This window comes from Tamandua tetradactyla, chromosome 5 (assembly GCF_023851605.1).
Source record: "Tamandua tetradactyla isolate mTamTet1 chromosome 5, mTamTet1.pri, whole genome shotgun sequence".
NCBI classification, from domain to species: Eukaryota; Metazoa; Chordata; class Mammalia; order Pilosa; family Myrmecophagidae; genus Tamandua; species Tamandua tetradactyla.
The window spans coordinates 1,593,795-1,614,124 of NC_135331.1; the positions used below are offsets into that span (position 1 = coordinate 1,593,795).

A 20,330-nucleotide genomic window follows, 5' to 3' on the forward strand; every position below is an offset into this window, starting at 1 on the left:
TAAAGCATGCCCTTTATATGGCCATGTTTTATAGCAGTAAATAAAGCCCACAAGAAAGCCTAACATGTTTCTGTGTTAAGAGGATCGGGTCATCGCTGACCCAAACAGCACTCATGCCTCTGGAATGCAAGGTCCATGGCAGCACGGGCATACCCCAAAAGGTGACAGCACGGTGCCACAGGCTTGCGGGACACAACAAGGTCACTGGCCGGATGAAAGACCGAGAGAAACGAGCAGAAGGAAGGGTCCTGACTTACAACTGATCATCGGTTTGAACCCAAGTACGCTTACAGTATTCCAAACTGCCCTGACACTATCACATCTTTCCCTGAAAGTTTTTTTTCTGTATTTATGAAAATCAAAAGTGATTCTCTAAATAAACTTGGAATATGTCATTGGTAACAGAGACCATCAGGAGTTAGAAACAGGGTAAGATAATGGGTAATTGGAGCTGAAGGGATACAGACTGTGCAACAGGACTGGATACAAAAACTCAAAAATGGACAGCACAATACTACCTAATTGTAATGTAATTATGTTAAAACACTGAATGAAGCTGCATCTGAACTATAGTTTTTTGTTTGTTTGTTATTTTTTATATATATTTTTTGTATTTTTTAATTTTTATTTTTTCTCTATATTATCATTTTATTTCTTTTTCTATTATCTTGCTATTTCTTTTTCTAAATCGATGCAAATGTACTAAGAAATGATGATCATACATGTATGTGATGATATTAAGAATTACTGATTGCATATGTAGAATGGAATAATTTCTAAATGTTGTGTTAGTTAATTTTTTTAATTAATTAAAAAAAGTGATTCTCTAATTAAAATTCTATTTCCTACGGATTAAAACCCAAAAATTCTCTTAAAATGGGATATGTGACTATGAATATAAGGTCCCCATATGAGGAACAGAAGCAGACCTTTCTGATTATGGTGTGCTCCCCGGACCCACCTGCTGAGAGGCAGAGACCACCTGCTGGACACCGGCCACAGCTGCCTGCTGTTGGACAACTTGAGGGAGTTTTGCAACCTTTGACAAAAGAAAGAGCAAAATTGAGAATTCAAAAGAAAAAGAGAGCTTTTTCTCCGTTTCTTTCCTTCTCGACTCTTTATGCAGTCAAACAATGAGCAGAGCAATTCAAAGTGTGCTCCCATGGAGCCGTGACAGAATGAGGTATGTCACCCAACCCCAAATAACTACCCCGCCTCATCATCCAATATCTTGCATAACGGAAGCTTATTTTTCTAACCTTGGCCTCATATTATAGACAGTCAGATGCTTTTTTTTAGTAAAAACTGTTCCAAGTTTATATGAGAGAATTACATCAAGGACAGGATTAAATGAGTTCCTACAAGGGTGCAACTGGCCTTTTAGGGATCGGCTGCCTCAACAAGCTCCTCCAGCTCCGCAGCAGAAGGCTACAGCTGTGAGGGATGACAGAGACAGCAAGCCAAAGCTGACACGCTGAATCACAGGTGTGGAGACCAGAATGCCCAAGTTCAGCCCAAGTCCAGAGATGTACCAAAATGTTAATGGTGGATATTTGTATCATTTTTCTATGTTTTCTTTAAAATCATGTTTGAGATCTCTCTATATGCAAAACACAACTTTTTACCCTGTATTCACTTCACTTTTTGTAAACGTTTCACTGAATGTGTATCTTGCTCTCTCAATACAGTAAAATGGATCAGACCAGTTGTTTCTAAGTGCAGTCAGGGATGCTACCCCACAGAAGCAGAATGGGCTCACGAGCAGACACCCTGGGGAAAACCCTCGTGGGCCTTGGCTCCCCACTCACTTCCTTTACTCACAGACTGGGGATGAAAATGAGTCCTGTGCAAATAATTCTGGGGAAAATTGAATGGGAAATTATATATGATATACTTGTAAAGGACAAAGCTCCAAATAAATGTTGGCACTCATATGAAATTAAAATTAATCTGAAAGTGTTTACTGGCTCATTGTAATTTAGTATAAAAAAACACAGGGCGCAAAGTTCTTGCCTGCCATGCCAGAGACCTGGGTTTGATTCCCAGTTCCTGCCCAAGCCAAAAAGAGAAAAAAAACCCCGAAACATATAAACATGTTTCCATGAAATAAGATGTGCCGTGGATCATACGCTCTGTAGGTCTGAAGCACAGAAACAGGCCTCCCTTCTGCACCACACGTGGGAGGACTCAGGTACTCAGTCCAAGAAACCTAGGCAAAGGTGGGGCCCTAAGAAGTGAGTGAAAGCACGAAAGCCACCTGTGTCCCAAGGGCACTTACTGACCCAAAAGGGTTCATGCCTTAGTTTTCATGGTCTCATGGGATGTAGGGCACACACCCCACTCCAGGTAAGGAGATTAGCAGGAGACGCGCACACACACACACACACACACACACACACACACACACACCTCACAGCTGTGATCCTGAAGGGAGACAGTGTCAATAAAAGGGGGACCAAAAACTTCCAATGAAAATGCCAGCCACAAAGGGTGACACAGCCCTGAGATCCCAGAGGCAGCAAGACTCCATCTTCATCTTTGAGACCAGGTGATTTCCTACAAGGGCACCAAGTCCACTCAAGAAGGAAAGATGAGTCTCTTCAATAAATGGGGCTGGGAAGACTGGATGTTGATACGCAAAAGAATCAAAGTTGTCCCCTGACTCATACCACATATAAAAATTATCTCAAAATGGATCATAGAACTAAATATAAGATCTAAACCATGAAACTCTTAGAAGAAAACATGAAGAAAATCCTCAGGACCTTCTGTCAAGCAATGGATTCTTAGAGTTAGCATCAAAAGCACAAGTAACAAAAGAAAAACTAGATGAATTACATTTCATCCAAATTAAAAAATTTGGTCCATCAAAGGATATTAGCAAGAAAGTGAAAAGTCAACCTACAATATAGGAGAAAATACTTGGAAATCATATAAGGGCTTAATATCCAGAATACAACTCATCAGCCAAAAAGGCAAAAAACCTGATCAAAAAACGGACAAAAGACTTGAACAAACATTTCTCCAAAGGAGATATTCAAATAGCCAATACGCACATAAAAAGATGCTCAATACATCACTAGCCATAAGGAAAATGGAAATCAGAGCTACAATGAGAAACCATTTCACACCATCTAGAATGGATGGTTATCATTTAAAATGTGGAAAATGAGTGTTGGAGATGAGGTGGGAATGTAAAATTGACAGGGAGTGCAAAGACCCTACTTGAGAGGTAGTGCCCAAGCCCAGGACAGCAAGAAGCTATCTGGGATCAAGCAGGAGGCCATGGGCTTCCGGGGCTCTAAGGAGTGTGTGGCCTGGCTCCGAGTGAGAGGAAAAGCCCCTGGAGAGCTTAAGGAGACGAAAGGAGACTGCTCCACTGTGGTGCTGACAGCAGACGGAAGGGAGGCAGGGGGACAATCGCAGTAATGCAGGTGACAATCTGGGTGGGAGAGATGGGGTCTACACAGGGTGCTGACCGCAGAGGTGGGGGGAAAGCAGTCACACTCTAGATCTTTTAGGAGTGGAGTCTACAGAATTGCTAATGGATCACTTCTGGAGTCTGAGACAGAGAAAAAAGGGAAGAATGATTGCAAGGATTTGGTCCAAGGAAGGCCAAGGGGCCTAGTGGGTCTGAGCCACCATATGGGAGCAGATGACACCTCTAGAGGGAGCAGTTTGGGTTGTGCACGCTACGCCAGAGGCTATTAGGTCAGACATTTAAAAGGCCAGCTGGCTAGACAGGGAGTCTGGGCAGCCACGGCATAGAGAGGGATTTAAAGAGACAGGGTGGACTAAAAGAGAGGGATGGAAAGATCAAAGGTGATGGTGGAGTTATGCAGAGAAGACAGGATTAACAAATGAATATGAATGCTGAATCATTAAATTGATATCTCTTTTAGTCTCCAGTATTTTAGAGCAGCTAGAAATAAAAACCTACAATTGTGGAATTGTAACCCATGTCAAACTCTGAAATATGTTCTACAACTAATTGTGGTGCTGTGCTTTGAAATTTATAGCTTTTTTGTATATATGTTATTTTTCACAAAAAAAAAGAAGGAAAAAAATCGATTGTGATGATAAAAAAAATATTTAAGCCCTCTAGTCTCCTGTATTCTGGAGGAGCTAGAAGGAAAAATCTGAGAGGATCGTACGGTTGCCCACGACAAACTCTAGGATCTGTCCTGTATCCACTTGTTGAAGAGTGCTTTGAAAATTATTGCTTTTTTATTTCTTTGCTTTGTATATATGTTATACTATACTATAAAAATAGTTAAAAAAAAAAAAAAGAGACAAGGTAGGCAATCACTAAGGGAATGAAAGCAGACTGAGTGCTTTTTCTTAAAAGACCACACAAGCAAAAAACAAACAAAAACACCAAACTCACAATAAAAAGAAATGCAAACATTTCTAGCAAACAAGAAAAAGAAAGAAATTTTCCTACTCTAATAAACAGTGATAGAAAAAGAAACCCGCTTCAAGCAAAGCCCCTACTTGGCATGGCACCCGCCCGCATTGCACTGACTCCTGGGCAAGGCTGCCGCCATCACGGCTGCTATCTGCCACTGCCCGGCTGTACAAGGCAAGGAGAAGGGCATAGGGGATGAGAAGGAAGGTGAGTGAATACATGCAAAGAAAATGCAGAGAAAGCTACAGATAGACGATTCAAATAATGCCAGACCCAACTCAATGTACAATAGCCACAGACAGAAAATGGAAATTTAAAAAAATGCTGCTTACAAAAGCCTCAGAAAGGGCTGATTATTTAGGAATAAAGCTAAGAAAAGATATACAACCTTTACAAAGGTAAATTTGAAAATGTATTTAATTAAAAGGCATCCAAGAAGACTTAAATACTAAAACATATGCCACATCCATTGGTCTGAAGTGTCAAGACTGTAAAGATTATCACCCCTCCCCACTCCATGCAATTCTAATAGAAGCCTGACAAGCACACGAAAGCTCACGCGGAGCGCAAGGTATTCCTGAGGAAGATCAGCTGATATCAGAGTAATTAAAACATGAGAAATAAACAAAGAGACAGCAAAACCAAATAAAAAAGCTCAAAAACAGGACCTGGCAAAATTTATGACAAAATTAGCACAGCAAGATGAATGGGGAAAGAATGGACTTTTCAGTAAACGGCGTTGAAAGAAACAGGTTATGTATAGGAAAAAAAATTAAATTGTACTATCATAAACAAATATCAACTCCGGGATCAAAGACCTAAATGTGAAATCAAATGTATTAAGGTTGTAGAAGATGATCTAGGAAAATATCTTCATGTTCTTTGGAAAGGATTTCTTAAGGAAGACACAAAAGCACCATTTGGAAATGAAAAGAGTGATAAATTCCAGTACATTGAAATTAAGAACTCTGATCATTAAAAGATGCCATTGTGTAAGTGAAAAGATTAGCCACTTGCTGGGAAAAGTAAGCCTCGGTATATAAAACTGCAGACCGATCTCTCCAGAACGGATAGACAAAATTGGGTAAAACACCTGAAGAGGTACTTCCCAAAGAGGAGACTAAAGAATCAATAAATACATAAAAAAGGGAACCTCATTGCTACTACAGAAACACCACTTAAAACCAGAGTGAGACTCCATTTCCCAAACACCAGGCTGGCGCAAGGTAAACCATTTAAGGACAAAGACGCACAGCTCCAGGACCCTAAGACTGGCGGGGCCGCCCCTCGTGAGCTGGCTGAGTGTGCACGCCCCACACCCCACAGGTGTGTGTCTCGAGTCTGGTCAACGCTGTGCAGGACTGCAATAGTCCAAACCAGATCCCGAGTGCCGACAGCTGTGCCTTCATCATGAAACAGAACAACACACGCAGACACCTGGCAGATTCTCATCAACGGTACGTGAAGAGACAAGTCTTTCACGAGACGGAAGACGTCACTAACATTCTAAGCCATGATGGGTCAAGCAGTACACTCTTCAGGGACACACACAGATGGTGACACTGTAAAGAGAAATGGGCTACAAATGCCAGGCCCTTCGCTGCCTCTGGCAGAAGCAATGGGGGGCACAAAGGGGTCCCCAGTAGCACCATGGCCCTGTTTCTTCACCTGGGAGGTGGGGGCAGGTGCTCCCCTTATTCTCATTCTTTAGCCACACGCACACACACAACTGATTCGTTGTCCGGTACACGTGCTAGGCTGTGATGCGAACGTCGGCATCAGCTCCTGCTGAAAGCAGGTCATACTCACTTGGATCTGGGTCTGCACTTGCGGTGTCCCTGCCAGCTTCTGGGCTTGGGAGATAGGGGTGGTGAGGAACTGCGTTTTAAGAGCCGGCTGTGTGGCATAGGTGACCTTCTGCTGCTGGCCTTGAGCAGCAAGCTGCTGTGCAGTTATCTGAAGAAAAGGAGAGGCTGCTCATTGGAGTCCAGGCAACACAACCAGTTCCCACCGAGAACCTGCACTGACCAAGGACTTTCCTAACAGGACCCCGATTTCCTGTCAAACGTGCCCCCAGACAAATGGCACACACTCTGGAGACCCTGACCATTTTTGTCTCTTCAAGCCTATACCTTCTCATATCAAATGCTATTAGGGCTGACATCAGCCCATCCACATTTTCTAGGAGAGTTCTGGCTTCCAGTTTTCTGTTCTGCCATCCTGTAAGCTGCACTACCAGGATTCTGCACTATTTCAGCACCAAACTAGCTCTTCTACAGGTGGGAGCACAGAACAGAAGTGTGCCAGACCTCAAGGGGAGGGCGTGCACTTGGCAGCTATGCTGGAGGCCAAATGTCAGCACACCAGCCTCACTTTTCATCAGCTCCGGACCGTGGGCCTGGCACTCATTCCCTCTGGGCCTCCCTCTGTCTTCTCCATCCCGCCAGCCCTGTTCTGAGGATGGCGCATGCAGAGCACTCAGTGCAGCTCTTTGTGTACAAGAAGAGGACAGCTGTTTAAGTGTCCACACGACTGCTGCTGCAGAGCACATGGCAGGCGGCCTCGCTAAATTCAGAAAATGGTGTGAATCCTAACACACAGTTCAGCACCAAAACCATCTGTTCCCCACATCAAGGGAACATCAGGCTTTATGCTGCCAAAAAGTAACCAGTGTGTGAGCTCCCTGAAGACAGACTGTCTCCCTCTTCTCACCTTCACAGACACTCACATGAGGGCTGACTGAGGAGCTGCAGGAATGCTGCGTCAGGAAACGCATAAGCTACGGAGAAGCTCAAGTTTAACTGGACACTGCTCACACTTCTCCTTGAGTCAGTTCTGCTCACCCTGACGCCATGTGCCACCCTGCTTTCCCACGGCTGGCACCTCCGGCCCACCCTCCAATGAGTGTACAAACCAAGGACATGCTTTTCACCTGGGATCCAGACACCCCTTTGGCTTCAAGGAGAAGTCATGTTCCTCACCAGACTTGGAGATCCCCCTGCCCCCAATCCATCCCGTCTGTGCACCAGGAGACCGGGCAGGACCTGGCCTGTAGGCTCCAGCTGCTCTGCCCAGCGTTCCAGTCCTGCCTCGATCCCTCACAGCCACGCAGCCCTCCCGGGAGCCAGGCTTCCAAGCTCACAGCCAACATCCTCAAGAAACTGCCAGCCTCTCACCCAGAGACCACTGTCAGATCACAGGCAGCATTCATTTGTAGAAGGGCCAAAGAGGGAAAGAACAAAAAATCACCACCACACTAGTAATTCTACCACCTATCCTCTGTGAAACTTACATAATGATGGGGGTTCTCCAATCCATGAATTCCAGCCAAGGTTTCACTAAAAACACTTTGTCCTCTCAGGCATGTGCCTGACGGCCAGGCCCCTGGCCCAAAACACAGAAAAATGATGTGAGAAAAGTTCCGAGTACCTTTTGCTGGACGGCTGCCTGGCCTTGGGCGACCTGAGGCTGAATGGCTTTCTGTTGCTGGACGGCTTGCTGTTTGAGCTTCAGCAGCTGCTGGACGTGCACAGGCTGGGCTACCACAGTCTGTCCTACAAACAGCAATTACATTGTTTCATCATCAAAGCTAAGGATGTGAAAGTGAATGCAAGGCTCACATGAAATTCTCTACTATTTCCATGAATTACTGAATTGATCAAGTTGATGGACTTCTGTACACATGCAAAAATGATATAGTGATGGGCGGGCTGCGGTGGCTCAGCAGGCAGCGTTCTCGCCTGCCATGCCGCAGACCCGGGTTTGATTCCCGGTGCCTGCCCATGCAAAAAAAGAAAGAAAGAAAAAGAAAAATGATATAGTGAAACAAGGCTGAGACAGATTAAACCATCCCTTAAATACATATAAAATGCTGCTAGGCTCATAAATGACACTTAAATAAAGATACAGGAAATTCAGAATGTTCAGTGATTTAACTGATGGACCAAAACCTGTACCTAAAAATTTTTGAGAGACCCTTATGCTAAAATATAATGCAGCATCCCTGTAATGCATTTTAAGTAAAGGAAACAGCAGAGCTAACCACTTCTATCACAAAGGGCAGATTAAACATCACAGGACGTAGCAGGTGCTGCAGAGGTGGGAGAGTGCCCAGCACGCACCTGGAGCCTTCTGCGGCTGCCCAATGGCTACGCTGATGCCGGCAACATTCATGGGCAGGGTCGTGACTCCAGGCGAGGAGACCACGGCCGCAGGGACGGACACCACAGGTGGCTTCGCCAGGGCCACCTGAGCAGCCTGGGGCGTCTGGGCTTGCATCTGGCCCGGCGCTTGCAGCTGGGAGGTGGGGACCCGGGTCTAAAGAGCAACAGAAGTGGGTCAGTCAGAGAAAGTCAGAATATCTTGTGTCTTTCCAAAGGTGCCCTTGCAAGAGGCCAGGCTGTGAAAACATTCACCAAGGTTACCAAAGCTGGCAAGTGGCAACTGAGTTAAAAGAAAGTTTACTGATTCACACACACGTATGCTGATCCATTTCTTAAACCATCGCTTACAAAGCCTGGGACCCATGAGCCCACCAGGCCACGGCCATAGATCAGATTTTAATCGGCTCACACAACTCAATCTCTGCCGTTACCTCCTTCCCTGCCACTGTCCATCTACTGTACCTCGCTAATACCCAAATCATGCCATATTTTTTGACGGATCTCTTATTTCCTATTCCTCGGCTACCAGTGGAGATCAGCTGGCCCCCCAACCCCAAGAAGACGGTCAGGACCTCCCACCAAAAGTCCTCCTCCAACTCACCACACCGCTACCAAGTACGTTTTTTTTTTAATTTACATTTTTAAAAAGGCAAAAAGGAAACAGCTCTGTTTTTGTAGGTATAAAAACTCAGATAACCCCAAAAAACCTCAGACAATATAAATAAGAACGTAAAACATCACCTATAATCCTAAAACAATCCACATATAAATGTTAAAATTGATGTTTATCCTTCAAGACTTGTCTGTGTCTATGTGGGATGCGGTGAAAGTATGTAAAAATTGGATGAAATTATAGGTATTCATAATTTGCTTCTCTTCCCTTTACAATAATCTGTAAAGAAGTACAGAACTGCAACATTTCTCAAAGCAGCTTCATGCTCCACTGTTGGGATGCTCTATGATTCACTGAGAAAGTGTCTTAGAAACGGCATTTAAGTTTCCTCTAACATTCACATTCTTGCAACGAAAGTTTGTACGTTCATTACTTTGTAATTGTTCTGCTATTTCTTTAGGATATACCAGAAATCGGATTGCTGGGTTAGAGAGTGTTAAACATTTTTTTAGCTTAATTATCCAAATTCCCTCCACAAAAGGTAACCCACAACTGTGGGACAAAACACACACGAAGACAACACCTTTCCAAAGTGTCTCACTGCTCCGACTGTCACTGCATTTCTGGGAACACTGATGAAAGTACTCTTTCTCAGCAAGTTTTTAACTTCCATCCCTTTCTTCGTCTAGGACAGGCCAACCCCAGCCCAGGCCACCTGTGCCGTACAGCCTCAGTCCCCACTCCCCAGTGCACAGTGGAAGGACTGGGGTACGCCACTTCACCTGCAGGCCTTAGTGCCCTCACCTACACCTATACCTGCTCAGGGGAGCTACGCGGGCACCAGCTCCAGGGAGAGAGAGAAGGCAGAGTCCCTGGCGTGACAGTGCAAGGCGCACAGAAGAGCCTCTACTGGCGTGTTGTCTAGAATCAGTCTCCCCAACCCCACCTGGCCTTGTCACAACTCCTGCTTCAACGAGCCCCAGAGGCCCCCACCAGCATCTCAGAACCTGCCTTTCTAGGCTGCACAAGCCTCCTTCACATGCCCAGACTCCAGTCCCACCAGCCATTGCCGGACGAGACGGCAACCCTCTGCACCCCCACCTTGCAACCCAGGGGCTCCTGGGTGCCGTCTCTGTCCTGGTGAGGCAGCCCAGTGTGAATCTCACCCTCCTTCATGGTCTTGCCCACTCTCCACTTCCCTCCAAGAACCTCCCTGAACCATTAAAAAGCTGTCCATAAAAAGCTGTTTCACTTACTAAACTGAAGAGTGTAGAATTATCTAAATAATCATATTTAAGTCACATGGGTTACATTTTATTGTACTTTACTTGTAAGTCGGTTATAATACCTAACATAGTCCTGAACAAATGCTAAAATGATGCTGCTTTTGAAAAACAAATGTATGAACTGGGACTTACGAGCCGGGCCACCTGGAGGTTGGCAACGGTGGTGCCTGTGAGCAGGGCTCCGGGCCTGGGGGCCGTGACCGTGGTGAGCTGGGGGCTCTGCTGCTGGGGGGGCTGGGGGGGCTGCACCTGTACTTGGGGCGTCGGTGGCGGGGGGTCCTGGCTGAGCCTGCGGTGGGGGGGGCTGCTGAGGCAGCTGCAGTTTCTGCTTCTGCATTTTGATAAGGTGTTCCTAAAACACAAATGAAATCTCTTCTGATCACATTAATTGTATTCCATTATTTATAAAATATAGTGGTTTTAAGTTATTATTTTACTATCCCCCATTAAATGCAAAGTAAACAGGTGCTAAATTGTAGCATGCCTACACCCTCAAGGCCCTTTTCAACATTTCTGAAACATTCATGTATTAAAAACTGACACATCAAAAACCAGAACTGTGACTCGGAGGGATCAGCGAATCCACAGCGAAGTGTCCAGGCTCTCCTCTCTCCCTCCCAAGTCGGTTTAAACCTGCAGTGTCATCAAACTCTCCATGTCTCCAAATCATGGTCCGTTCTAAAACTCTAAAAGTTATCGTAAGATGGACATCATCTTCCAATTTTTTACTCTAACAATTTCCAAATGAAGACTTAATTAATAAATAAATCTTATATCTCTAAAAGCGATCAAAACATCAAGATATTAAGACACTAATTCAGAAAATAATGTTCTTAATTTTTTTTTCAGAGGATTTATATTCAGTTGTTCATGACCATCAGACCTCTCCTGACATGCTGGCAATGACTTCTAAATTGGCCTATTAGAGGATGAGGTGGGAATAAAGGAATCAAGCAAATAAGGAGAGGAGCGGGTAACTGGAGCTCCTGCAGCTGGAATGAGGTGAGAAATGACATGGGAAGGCACTGCTATCTTGGAGTGGGGGTGGCCTATAACTGAATAGTGACGGGGAGAAGGAAAGGCAGCTCAGTACAGTGCATGTGTGCACGTGCATCTGTGTATGTGTACACGCGTGTGCACGGGGGTGGGGGTGTCAGAGATGCGCTTTGTCTACTTGACAATTCTGCCTCTGCTGGGCCTGGGTCCTTGGCACACATTCTCTAACTGAGCCCTGCCCATCAGAATTTTCCTGGACAAAGGACTGTTCAGATCTGCACTGCCCAGTAAACTAGCCACAGCCACATGTGACTATTCAGTCCCTGAAATGTGGCTGGTGTGACATGTTGAACCGAATGTCTGATTTTGTTTTCCTTTAATTACTTTAAATTTAATTCTGAAAGGTCGCTTGGCTAGTGGCTACACCAGTTACAAAGGTGGCTCCGATTTGCTGCTGCCCAGAGGGAATGAGGGGATTCCTCCCAGGGGGCCTCCTGGCAGGAGGCTCCCAGCATAGCATGACACTGATGAACAGAGAGAGGGAGGGCACGCTTTCGTGTACACCTCACCTTGAAGATGAAGCCCAGGCTCATGGTGAGCGTGGCCATGGCAACGTCCAATTAACGTTGGGAAAAAGACTCCTAAATAATTTCAGAGGCCTGGTGATGGGGCACTTGGTTTTTTGAGACTTGCTCATTTGTAGGATGACTGCCTAAGTGGAGGAATGACGGATCTGACTTGCCAATCCCAGAGGCACCTTCGCAATTATTTCACATTCCAGGGGCTCTTGTGCTCTTTGGGGTCTGCTTGTTTTAATTGCAGTATGCAAATTGTGTGAAACAGACAAAATATTGATCAAGAGATAAAGAAGGCATTAAAAATTTTAAGGTATCACTCCAACCTTCTGACATTTTGATGATTCTAATAATCCAAAAACTATAGTCAGTGCTGCTGATAAAGAAAGCCTAAATGTTTCCAACAAGCCAACTATTACTGTATTTTTTCAATTAATTTCTGGACTATGTTTAATTGTGAGAAATATTAATAGTGTAGTCTGAGTTCTGGTTTATGTGCAACTTAATTTTGAAGCTGTGTTTTGTACCAAAGGCTCTAGTACAGAGATGAGCCCATTTATATATAAGTGAGTAACACCTACCCTGTGCCCAGATGAATAGTACAAAAGGCAGGCCTGCCTAAAAGAAGTGTGCCTGGCTCAACTAAACACTCTTTTTATAAATTCAAAAGGATAGATTTGATAGAAATGCACATTTTCAAAAATTATTTGATCTGGGCCATAAGATTAAGAAATGTCTAATTGATTCTGATTGTTTTGGTATTTTGTCATAAAAAGCTTTAAGGAGTTTCACAGTTAAAGTAGAGACATCCTAATCATATTCAGTATCCATTTTAGGATACCTGAACATCTGCTGCTAGTAACTTTGCTGAAGAGCTTTCTTTGCTTTCCAATAAACTGTAAAGAAAACTTTAAAAAAAAAAATGATAGTGGGCAGGCCATGGTGGCTCAGCAGACAGAATTCTCGCCTGCCATGCCGGAGACCCAGGTTCGATTCCCAGTGCCTGTCCATGCAAAATAATAAAAAATAAAAATGATAGATTTGAAAATCAGTCTGAAAGTTATAAAAATGCATTGGTGCTTAAATATGTTTAAGTTAACTAAAATTTTAGTATTTAGTTACACTTTTCAGTGGTTTGTACTTAATAAACTCATTCTACCTAATTTTCACAGGATGTTTGGTGTAGTGAAACAAAGCACATCCTGGAAGATAATATACAGTATTTCATCTAATGTTTATTACTTTTTCCTTCAAAATTCTATCCATAAAAGTTTTCTTATTTCGTTTGCTACTTTTATATTCTTTTAGAAAGGGAACTCTCTTTCAGTTAAAAAAAATAAAAGTGTTAGTTGGAAAAAATAGTAAGAAGGTCATAAAGATGGTTTCCCAAATTTTACTTCTATGCTATTATTAATGTATTTACTATGACATTTCAGCATAATGGTAGCTATTTGTATATTATTTAATAAACCTTATAGAAAGTCAATCTGTGAATATTCCATATGAAGAAGATTTTTTTTCATCTCCATATTTTATTTTCAAAGTATGTCTGAACAATACATAAATAACCAATCTCCAGTTATTCAAATGCATAAAAATGCTAATTTATACTAAGAGCACTTGTAGAATTTCAAATGCTATAGGAAAATTTTGGCAGGAAAGCCAAGATTATACTACTCCTTGTCCTATGAAAGAAAATAAAGGTAGTGCATTTCACTGTTAAGTGTATATTACTTCCGGTCTTCTGGTCTTCTCTGGAGCCTAAACTGCACGCACAGCACGAGAATGTTAAGGAGATAAGTTTAGAAACCTGGAATTAAGATCTCCAGAATGATATATAGAAGCTGTAAACAGTTTTTTAAAAGTATGATCATAAAATTAATGTTTGTAAGCTTTACTCAAAGACGACAAAAACATTTCATGCATAAAGGTAACAACAGTAAATCCTTTTCAAAATACACACTGAATTACATTACTTAATAGTGCAATCTGTTAAAAACACTGTGCTGACCCTTCTAAGATGCACAAGTTTATGGTCTTCTGGAAAATGCTCACCGGGGTAAGCTTTCCGACAGCTTTGATCTGTGCCGGAGGCTGGGCCTGTCCCTGGATCTGTGGACCCTGCACCTGAGAGCTCTGCTGCTGCTGCTGCTGCTGCTGCTGCTGTTGCTGCTGCTGTTGCTGCTGCTGCTGCTGCTGCCTGAGGAGCTGGAAATGGGCAGGTGTGATTGTTTTTCCCGGAAGCTGGACACCTGTGGCTGTAAAGAAGTTTGTTTGATTAGATCTGGATACTGCCACAGCTCCTTCCCCTCCTTCAGATGCTTCAGTTTGTGCTCAGATAATAAGCAGAAGCTTTACTGGCACAGTGGGTTGGTTACAGAGGAGAAAATGAAATCTGCCTTCACCTTGAGACACCTGCGTCACCAAAGACCGTGCCGGAGCCTGCACTGGTGTCAGGTTGGTGGTGACCACCGCTGAGGCTGTCACAGATGTGGCTGCCCGAACACCCTGAGTCGTTGCCATGGACACCAGGTCAGGAGAAGCGGTGGCTGGGGAGCCAACTGCTCGCGGCTGGGTGTGAACCACCTGAGCAGGAGCGGAACCTCCAGATGTCTAGTAAAGACCAATGGGGGAAATCACAGGTCAGCTTTACTATACTCCAAGGCATTTTATACCCTAATAGGAAAGAAAAGTCCAGCAGGTTCTAAAGTGCTGGGAAGTTTAACACATCATAAACGGAGACCTTTTAACAAAACTGAAACCACTAAGAATTTCTGTTTTGGCGTACGCCGGAAAGCACAGCTCAGTGGCATGCGCCTTGAGCTACAGAGCAATGAAGGCTATCCTCCTGCCGAAAAGACTGAGCAGGGGAAGCCAGGAAGAGAGAGCTCAGTTTCAGATGCTCACTTTCTGAGCAAGCTTCCCTGGCCCTCTCTAGTGGGCACAAAAAGATGATGAACTCTGAACTTCCCTTTAGATATTTGTGCCTGTCCCCAAAACACTGAGAGCACCGTCCCAAGTCTCCACTATTATCCCCAATCACGTGCAGAGGCTGCAGTCCTACAGGCTCTCTCCTCCAGGTCTTGTAGCCTCTTCGCTTCATCTGGCCTAACACTGAGGTGCTCTGACCCTGAGCAGGGGGAGACCCCGCCAGCGTGGCAGGAGCTCAGGACCTCAGTGGCATCCTGTCACCCCCACCCCCTCCCAAGCCCAACAACAAATCCAGAAGACCCAGCCTCTGGCAGCCCCTCTGATACATTGCTCGTCTCTGTCAGCCTCTGGTTCAGACATTCACTGCTATTTCGATGGTTTGGGGTCTTTTTATATTTCATTATGGGTATGTTTAGATTTAAATCTAGTATTTTATTCTGTGCTTTCTATTTGACCCAGTTATCATGTTTCTTTTATTCTGCTTTCTTGCCTTCTTTCAGATTTTTTTTTCTTTCTCATTCCCTTATGTCCCCTTCCCACTCTAGCTTAGAATTTATATATTCCATTTTTATGGAATGGCAGTCCTCTTTTGGCAACTCATCCAGAAACTACAACATGAATACTTACCAAAATCTAAAGTTATTCAGTAGCTTTATACTCTTCCTGGATAATACAGAGACCTTAAAACACACCAATGCCTTTACTCCTTTTGCTATTTTTCAGCTTTTACACTATTATTGTTGTGTTTGTCTTTTTTTTAATCCCACAGTAACTTATTATTGTTTGAAAAGTCAATTTCCGTCTATATTAACTCACAATATTTATCCTCTTTCTTGTTCTATTTCTCTTCTGGTTCTTCTCCCCTTCTGTTCTATCTTCCTCCTACTTAAAGCACAACATTTTGGTATGATGCTTCCACCTTCACTAATGAACAAAGAAAATAACTGCCAGTCCTGGAGTGTGCTTTGAAAATATCCTGAAGAACAAGATCAAATAAAGACATTTTCAAACACAAGCCAAGAGAATTACCCACAGCAGACCTTCAATAAATGTTGTGCTTTAAGTGCTGTGGGTAATTCTCTTGGTCTTTGTTTGAAAATGTCTTTATTTGATCTTGTTCTTCAGGATATTTCAGAGCACACTCCAGGACTGGCAGTTTCTTTCTTTCATTCATTAGCGAAGGTAGGAGCATCATACCAGTGGCTCTTGGCTTCAGTTATTGCCACCGAAAAGTTAAGATGCTGTGCCTCTCTGAAGGCAGTCTGTCTTTTCCCTCCAGGCTGCTTTTAGGATTCCTTTGTTTTTATTATTCCTGATCGGGATTAGTTGCAGTTTCTTGTACGTATGAACCAGTGACATTCATCATTCTGGCAAGCTTTCATATATTCACTCTTGATATGTCTCACTCTGTTTTTTCTGGAACTCCGACCAATCACATGCTAAGTCCACTCAAACCAGCGTCCACGGCTCTTACATTTGGTTTTGGATTTCCATCTTCTTGTCTCCCATGCCACTTGCAGGTAATTTCTTCTAACACCTCCCAGTTTTCTAATTCTTTCTTTTGGTTCTAACACGTTAAGCCCATCCATCAGGTTTTTTAAATTTGGTGATATTTTTCATTTTGAAAATTTCTCTGTGTTCTTTGTAAATATAGTCTCCCGATTTTATACAGATAAGCTCAGTTTCTCTTTCATTTCCTTAAAATAGAAAGTATAATAATTTTATAACCTATGCCAGATAATTCTAACATCTCAAGTCTTCAGGGTCTGTCTTCTCTGGGGATTCTGCCGCAATGCCTTGTTTCTTGGTGTACTTGGTTATTTTTGACAACATGCTGCTCTTTCTGCTTGAAAATCATTCGTGGGGATTCTAAGAAGTCCAGGATGAAGATACAGTCCTCCAGAGAAAATCTGCAGATGCTTCTGTCAGTTAGCCATGAACAGTACCACTCAGGTGAGGTTTGGGACCCTTTTAAGGTAATATCGGCTGGAGCTACAAACTGCTAGAAGAGCTGACCTGTGCTGTGCTCCTCAGGTCTGGGTGCCCTCACCACACTTCTAACGCAAAGGCAACTGCCCTTCTGTCCCCTGAAGAGAGGGGATGCAGCTGGGTTTTACTTCCCGTGCACTCCCGTTCTAAGGGTGCAACCATTTGGGGCCAACAGCTTCTTTCCTGACTCGTTGACTTCGGCAAGCCTAATGCCTGAACTCGTGCCCCCTCTTTTCCTAGGAGATGAAATTTACTTTCAAAGCAAAAGCAGTTTCAGTACAGCCTGTATGTCTTTGGGCTTCTTCTTTCCCTTATACTTTAGGCTGATAGTTATTTATTCTTTTGACAGCTCCTAGAAGTTTTTAAAACCTTTTAAATGGTTATCCAGCAGTTCTAGATCTTTTCATTAAAAGTGTGGTGTGGATAACATAACTCACCTCATTTCTAGATACAGTAGTCCTTCCCTACAATACAGGAATAGTTGTCTCCCTGGCCCTTTCCACTCTGCTCAGGTCTACACATATAACGTCAAATCAACTTTCCAAGAACACACCGCTGCTCACAGACATTCAAGGGCACCCCAATGCCTCCTGAGTAAACTCCATGTTCCCCAGCACAACGTTCACACCTCACCCACACCTGGCCTCAGTTGCCATCCAGCGCCCAGTATGCTGCAGCCATGCAGCAACAGCCCCTTAGAGACTGAGGGGAGGACCATTTACCACCAATTCCCTGGAGAAATGGACATGCTCTTTTCTGTTTCTGCCATGCACTTTCCCACCTCTTGACCTTGGCTCATATTATGCGCTCTGTCTACAAATGAGCCATTTTTGAGGGTGTCTTCAAATGAGTTGGCTAGCTACCGGAATGCAATAATACCAAAACGGAATGGCTTTTAAAAGGGGGAATTTAGTAAGTTGCTAGTTTATAGTTCTAAGGTGGAGAAAATATCTCAATTAAAACAAGTCTAAAGACATGTCCAATCTAAGGCATCCAGAGAAAGATACCTTGGTTCAAGAAGGCCGATAAAGTTCAGGGTTTCTCTCTCAAGTGAGAAGGCACATGGTGAAAATGGTCAGAGTTTCTCTCTCGGCTGGAAAGGCAGGTGGCGAATAAGGGATCATTTGCCAGCTTTCTCTCCTGGCTTCCTGTTTCATGAAGCTCCCTGGGTGGCATTTTCCTTCTTCATCTCCTAAAGTTGCTTGGCTGCTGGACTCTCTGGTTCTTGTGGCTATGTCATTCACTGCTCTCTCAGAATCTCTCCTTTTTTTTTTTTTGTACCAAATAAACATTTTTTGCTTTAGTTTCACACATAAGTTACAATTTTAAAATACTAATTACCATCTATTTTTAAAACCCTGCAGTAATGACATTCCTTTGTTCTTCCTCATGCAAAAACATTTTTTTAGTTTGTATATTTAGTCACTATCATTATAAACTCCAGGTATTCCTGGATTATACCATCTCAGTCTTTATCGTCTATCTTTCTTTCTGATTTCATTTGTGCCCCCAGCCCTCCTCCCTCTATGATTCTCACATTCAGCTTCATTCAGTGTTTTAACATAATTGTATTACACTTAGGTATTACCGCGCTATCCATTTCTGACTATTTACAATCAGTCCTGTTGCACAATCTGTATCCCTTCAGCTCCAATTATCCAATATCTTACCCTATTTCTATCTCCTGATAGTTTCTGTTACCAATGACATTCTCCAAGTTTATTCATTAATGTCAGTTCATATCAGTGAGACCGTACAGTATTTGTCCTTTTGTTTCTGGTTAATCTCACTCAGCATAATGTTCTCTAGGTCCATCCATGTTGTTACATACTTCATCACTTTATTCTGTCTTACAGCTGCATAATATTCCATCGTATGTATATACCACAGTTTGTTTAGCCACTCGTCTATTGATGGACATTCTGGCTGTTTCCATCTCTTTGCAATTGTAAATAATGCTGCAAAAAAATATTGGTGTGCAAATGTCTGTTTGTGTCCTTGTCCTCGTGTCCTCTGACTAGATACCTAGCTGGTATTACCGGGTCATATGGCAATTCTATATTTAGCTTTTTGAGGAACCGCCAAACTGCCTGCTACAGCGGTTGCGCCATTTGACATTCCCACCAACAGTGGATAAGTGTGCCTCTTTCTCCACAGCCTCTCTAGCACTTGTCATTTTCTGTTTTATTGATAATGGCCATTCTGGTGGGTATGAGATGATATCTCATTCTGGTTTTGATTTGCATTTCTCTAATAGCCAGGGAAGTTGAGCATCTCTTCATGTGCCTTTTGGCCATTTGTATTTCCTCTTCTGAGAGGTGTCTGTTCAAGTCTTTTGCCCATTTTGTAATTATGTTGGCTATCTTTTTTGTTGTTGAGTTGAACAATCTATTTATAAATTCTGGATACTAGAACTTTATCTGACATATCTTTTCCAAATATTGCCTCCCATTGTGTAGGCTGTCTTTTAACTTTCTTGCAGAAGTTCTCTGAAGTGCAAAAGTGTTTAATTTTGAAGAGTTCCCATTTATTTATTTATTTCTTCAATGCTTTTGCTTTGGGTGTAAGGGCTAGGAAACCACCTCCTAGTATAAGATTTATAAGATATTTCCCCACATTTTCTTCTAAAAGTTTTTTATGGTCTTAGATCTAATGTTTAGGTCTTTGATCCATTTTGAGTTAATTTTTGTATAGGGTGTGACATATGGATCCTCTTTCATTCTTTTGCATATGGATATCAAGTTCTCCAGGCACCATTTATTGAAGAAACTGTTCTGCCCCAGGTGAGCTGCTTGACTGGCTTATCAAAGATCAACTGTATATAGATGAGAGGGTCTATATCTGAATACTCGATTCTATTCCATTGGTCAGTATAATTATCTTTATGCCACTACTATGCTGTTTTGACCACTGTGGCTTCATAATACACCTTAAAGTCAGGTAGTGTGAGACCTCAGACTTCATTTTTTTTCCTCAGGATACTTTTAGCTGTTTGGGGCACCCTGCCCTTCCAGATAAATTTGGCTATTGGTTTTTCTATTTCTGAAAAGTAAGTTTTTGGGATTTTAATTGGTATTGCATTGAATCTGTAAATCAATTTAGGTAGAATTGACATCTTAACTATATTTAGTCTTTCAATCCATGTACACGGTATGCCCTTCCATCTATTTAGGTCTTCTGTGATTTCTTTTAGCAATTCCTTGTGGTTTTCTTTGTATAGGTCTTTTGTCTCTTTAGTTAAATTTATTCCTAAATATTTGATTTTTTTGGTTGCAAATGTAAATGGAACTTTTTTCTTTATTTCCCCCTCAGATTGTTTATTACTAGTGTATAGAAACATTACATATTTTTGAGTGTTAATCTTGTAAC

The 20,330-nt window shown here is 42.9% G+C and overlaps 1 protein-coding gene across 1 annotated transcript in view; it reads right to left on the reverse strand.

The window, feature by feature from the left end:
- Positions 1-20,330, reverse strand: part of EP400 (E1A binding protein p400) — a 194,152-nt gene that overhangs the window by 3,475 nt on the left and 170,347 nt on the right. Inside the window, 8 exon segments of the mRNA XM_077159524.1 lie at positions 962-1,039; positions 6,218-6,364; positions 7,838-7,962; positions 8,530-8,725; positions 10,603-10,746; positions 10,748-10,822; positions 14,097-14,299; positions 14,447-14,654. Coding sequence (XP_077015639.1) covers positions 962-1,039; positions 6,218-6,364; positions 7,838-7,962; positions 8,530-8,725; positions 10,603-10,746; positions 10,748-10,822; positions 14,097-14,299; positions 14,447-14,654 — 1,176 coding nt within the window.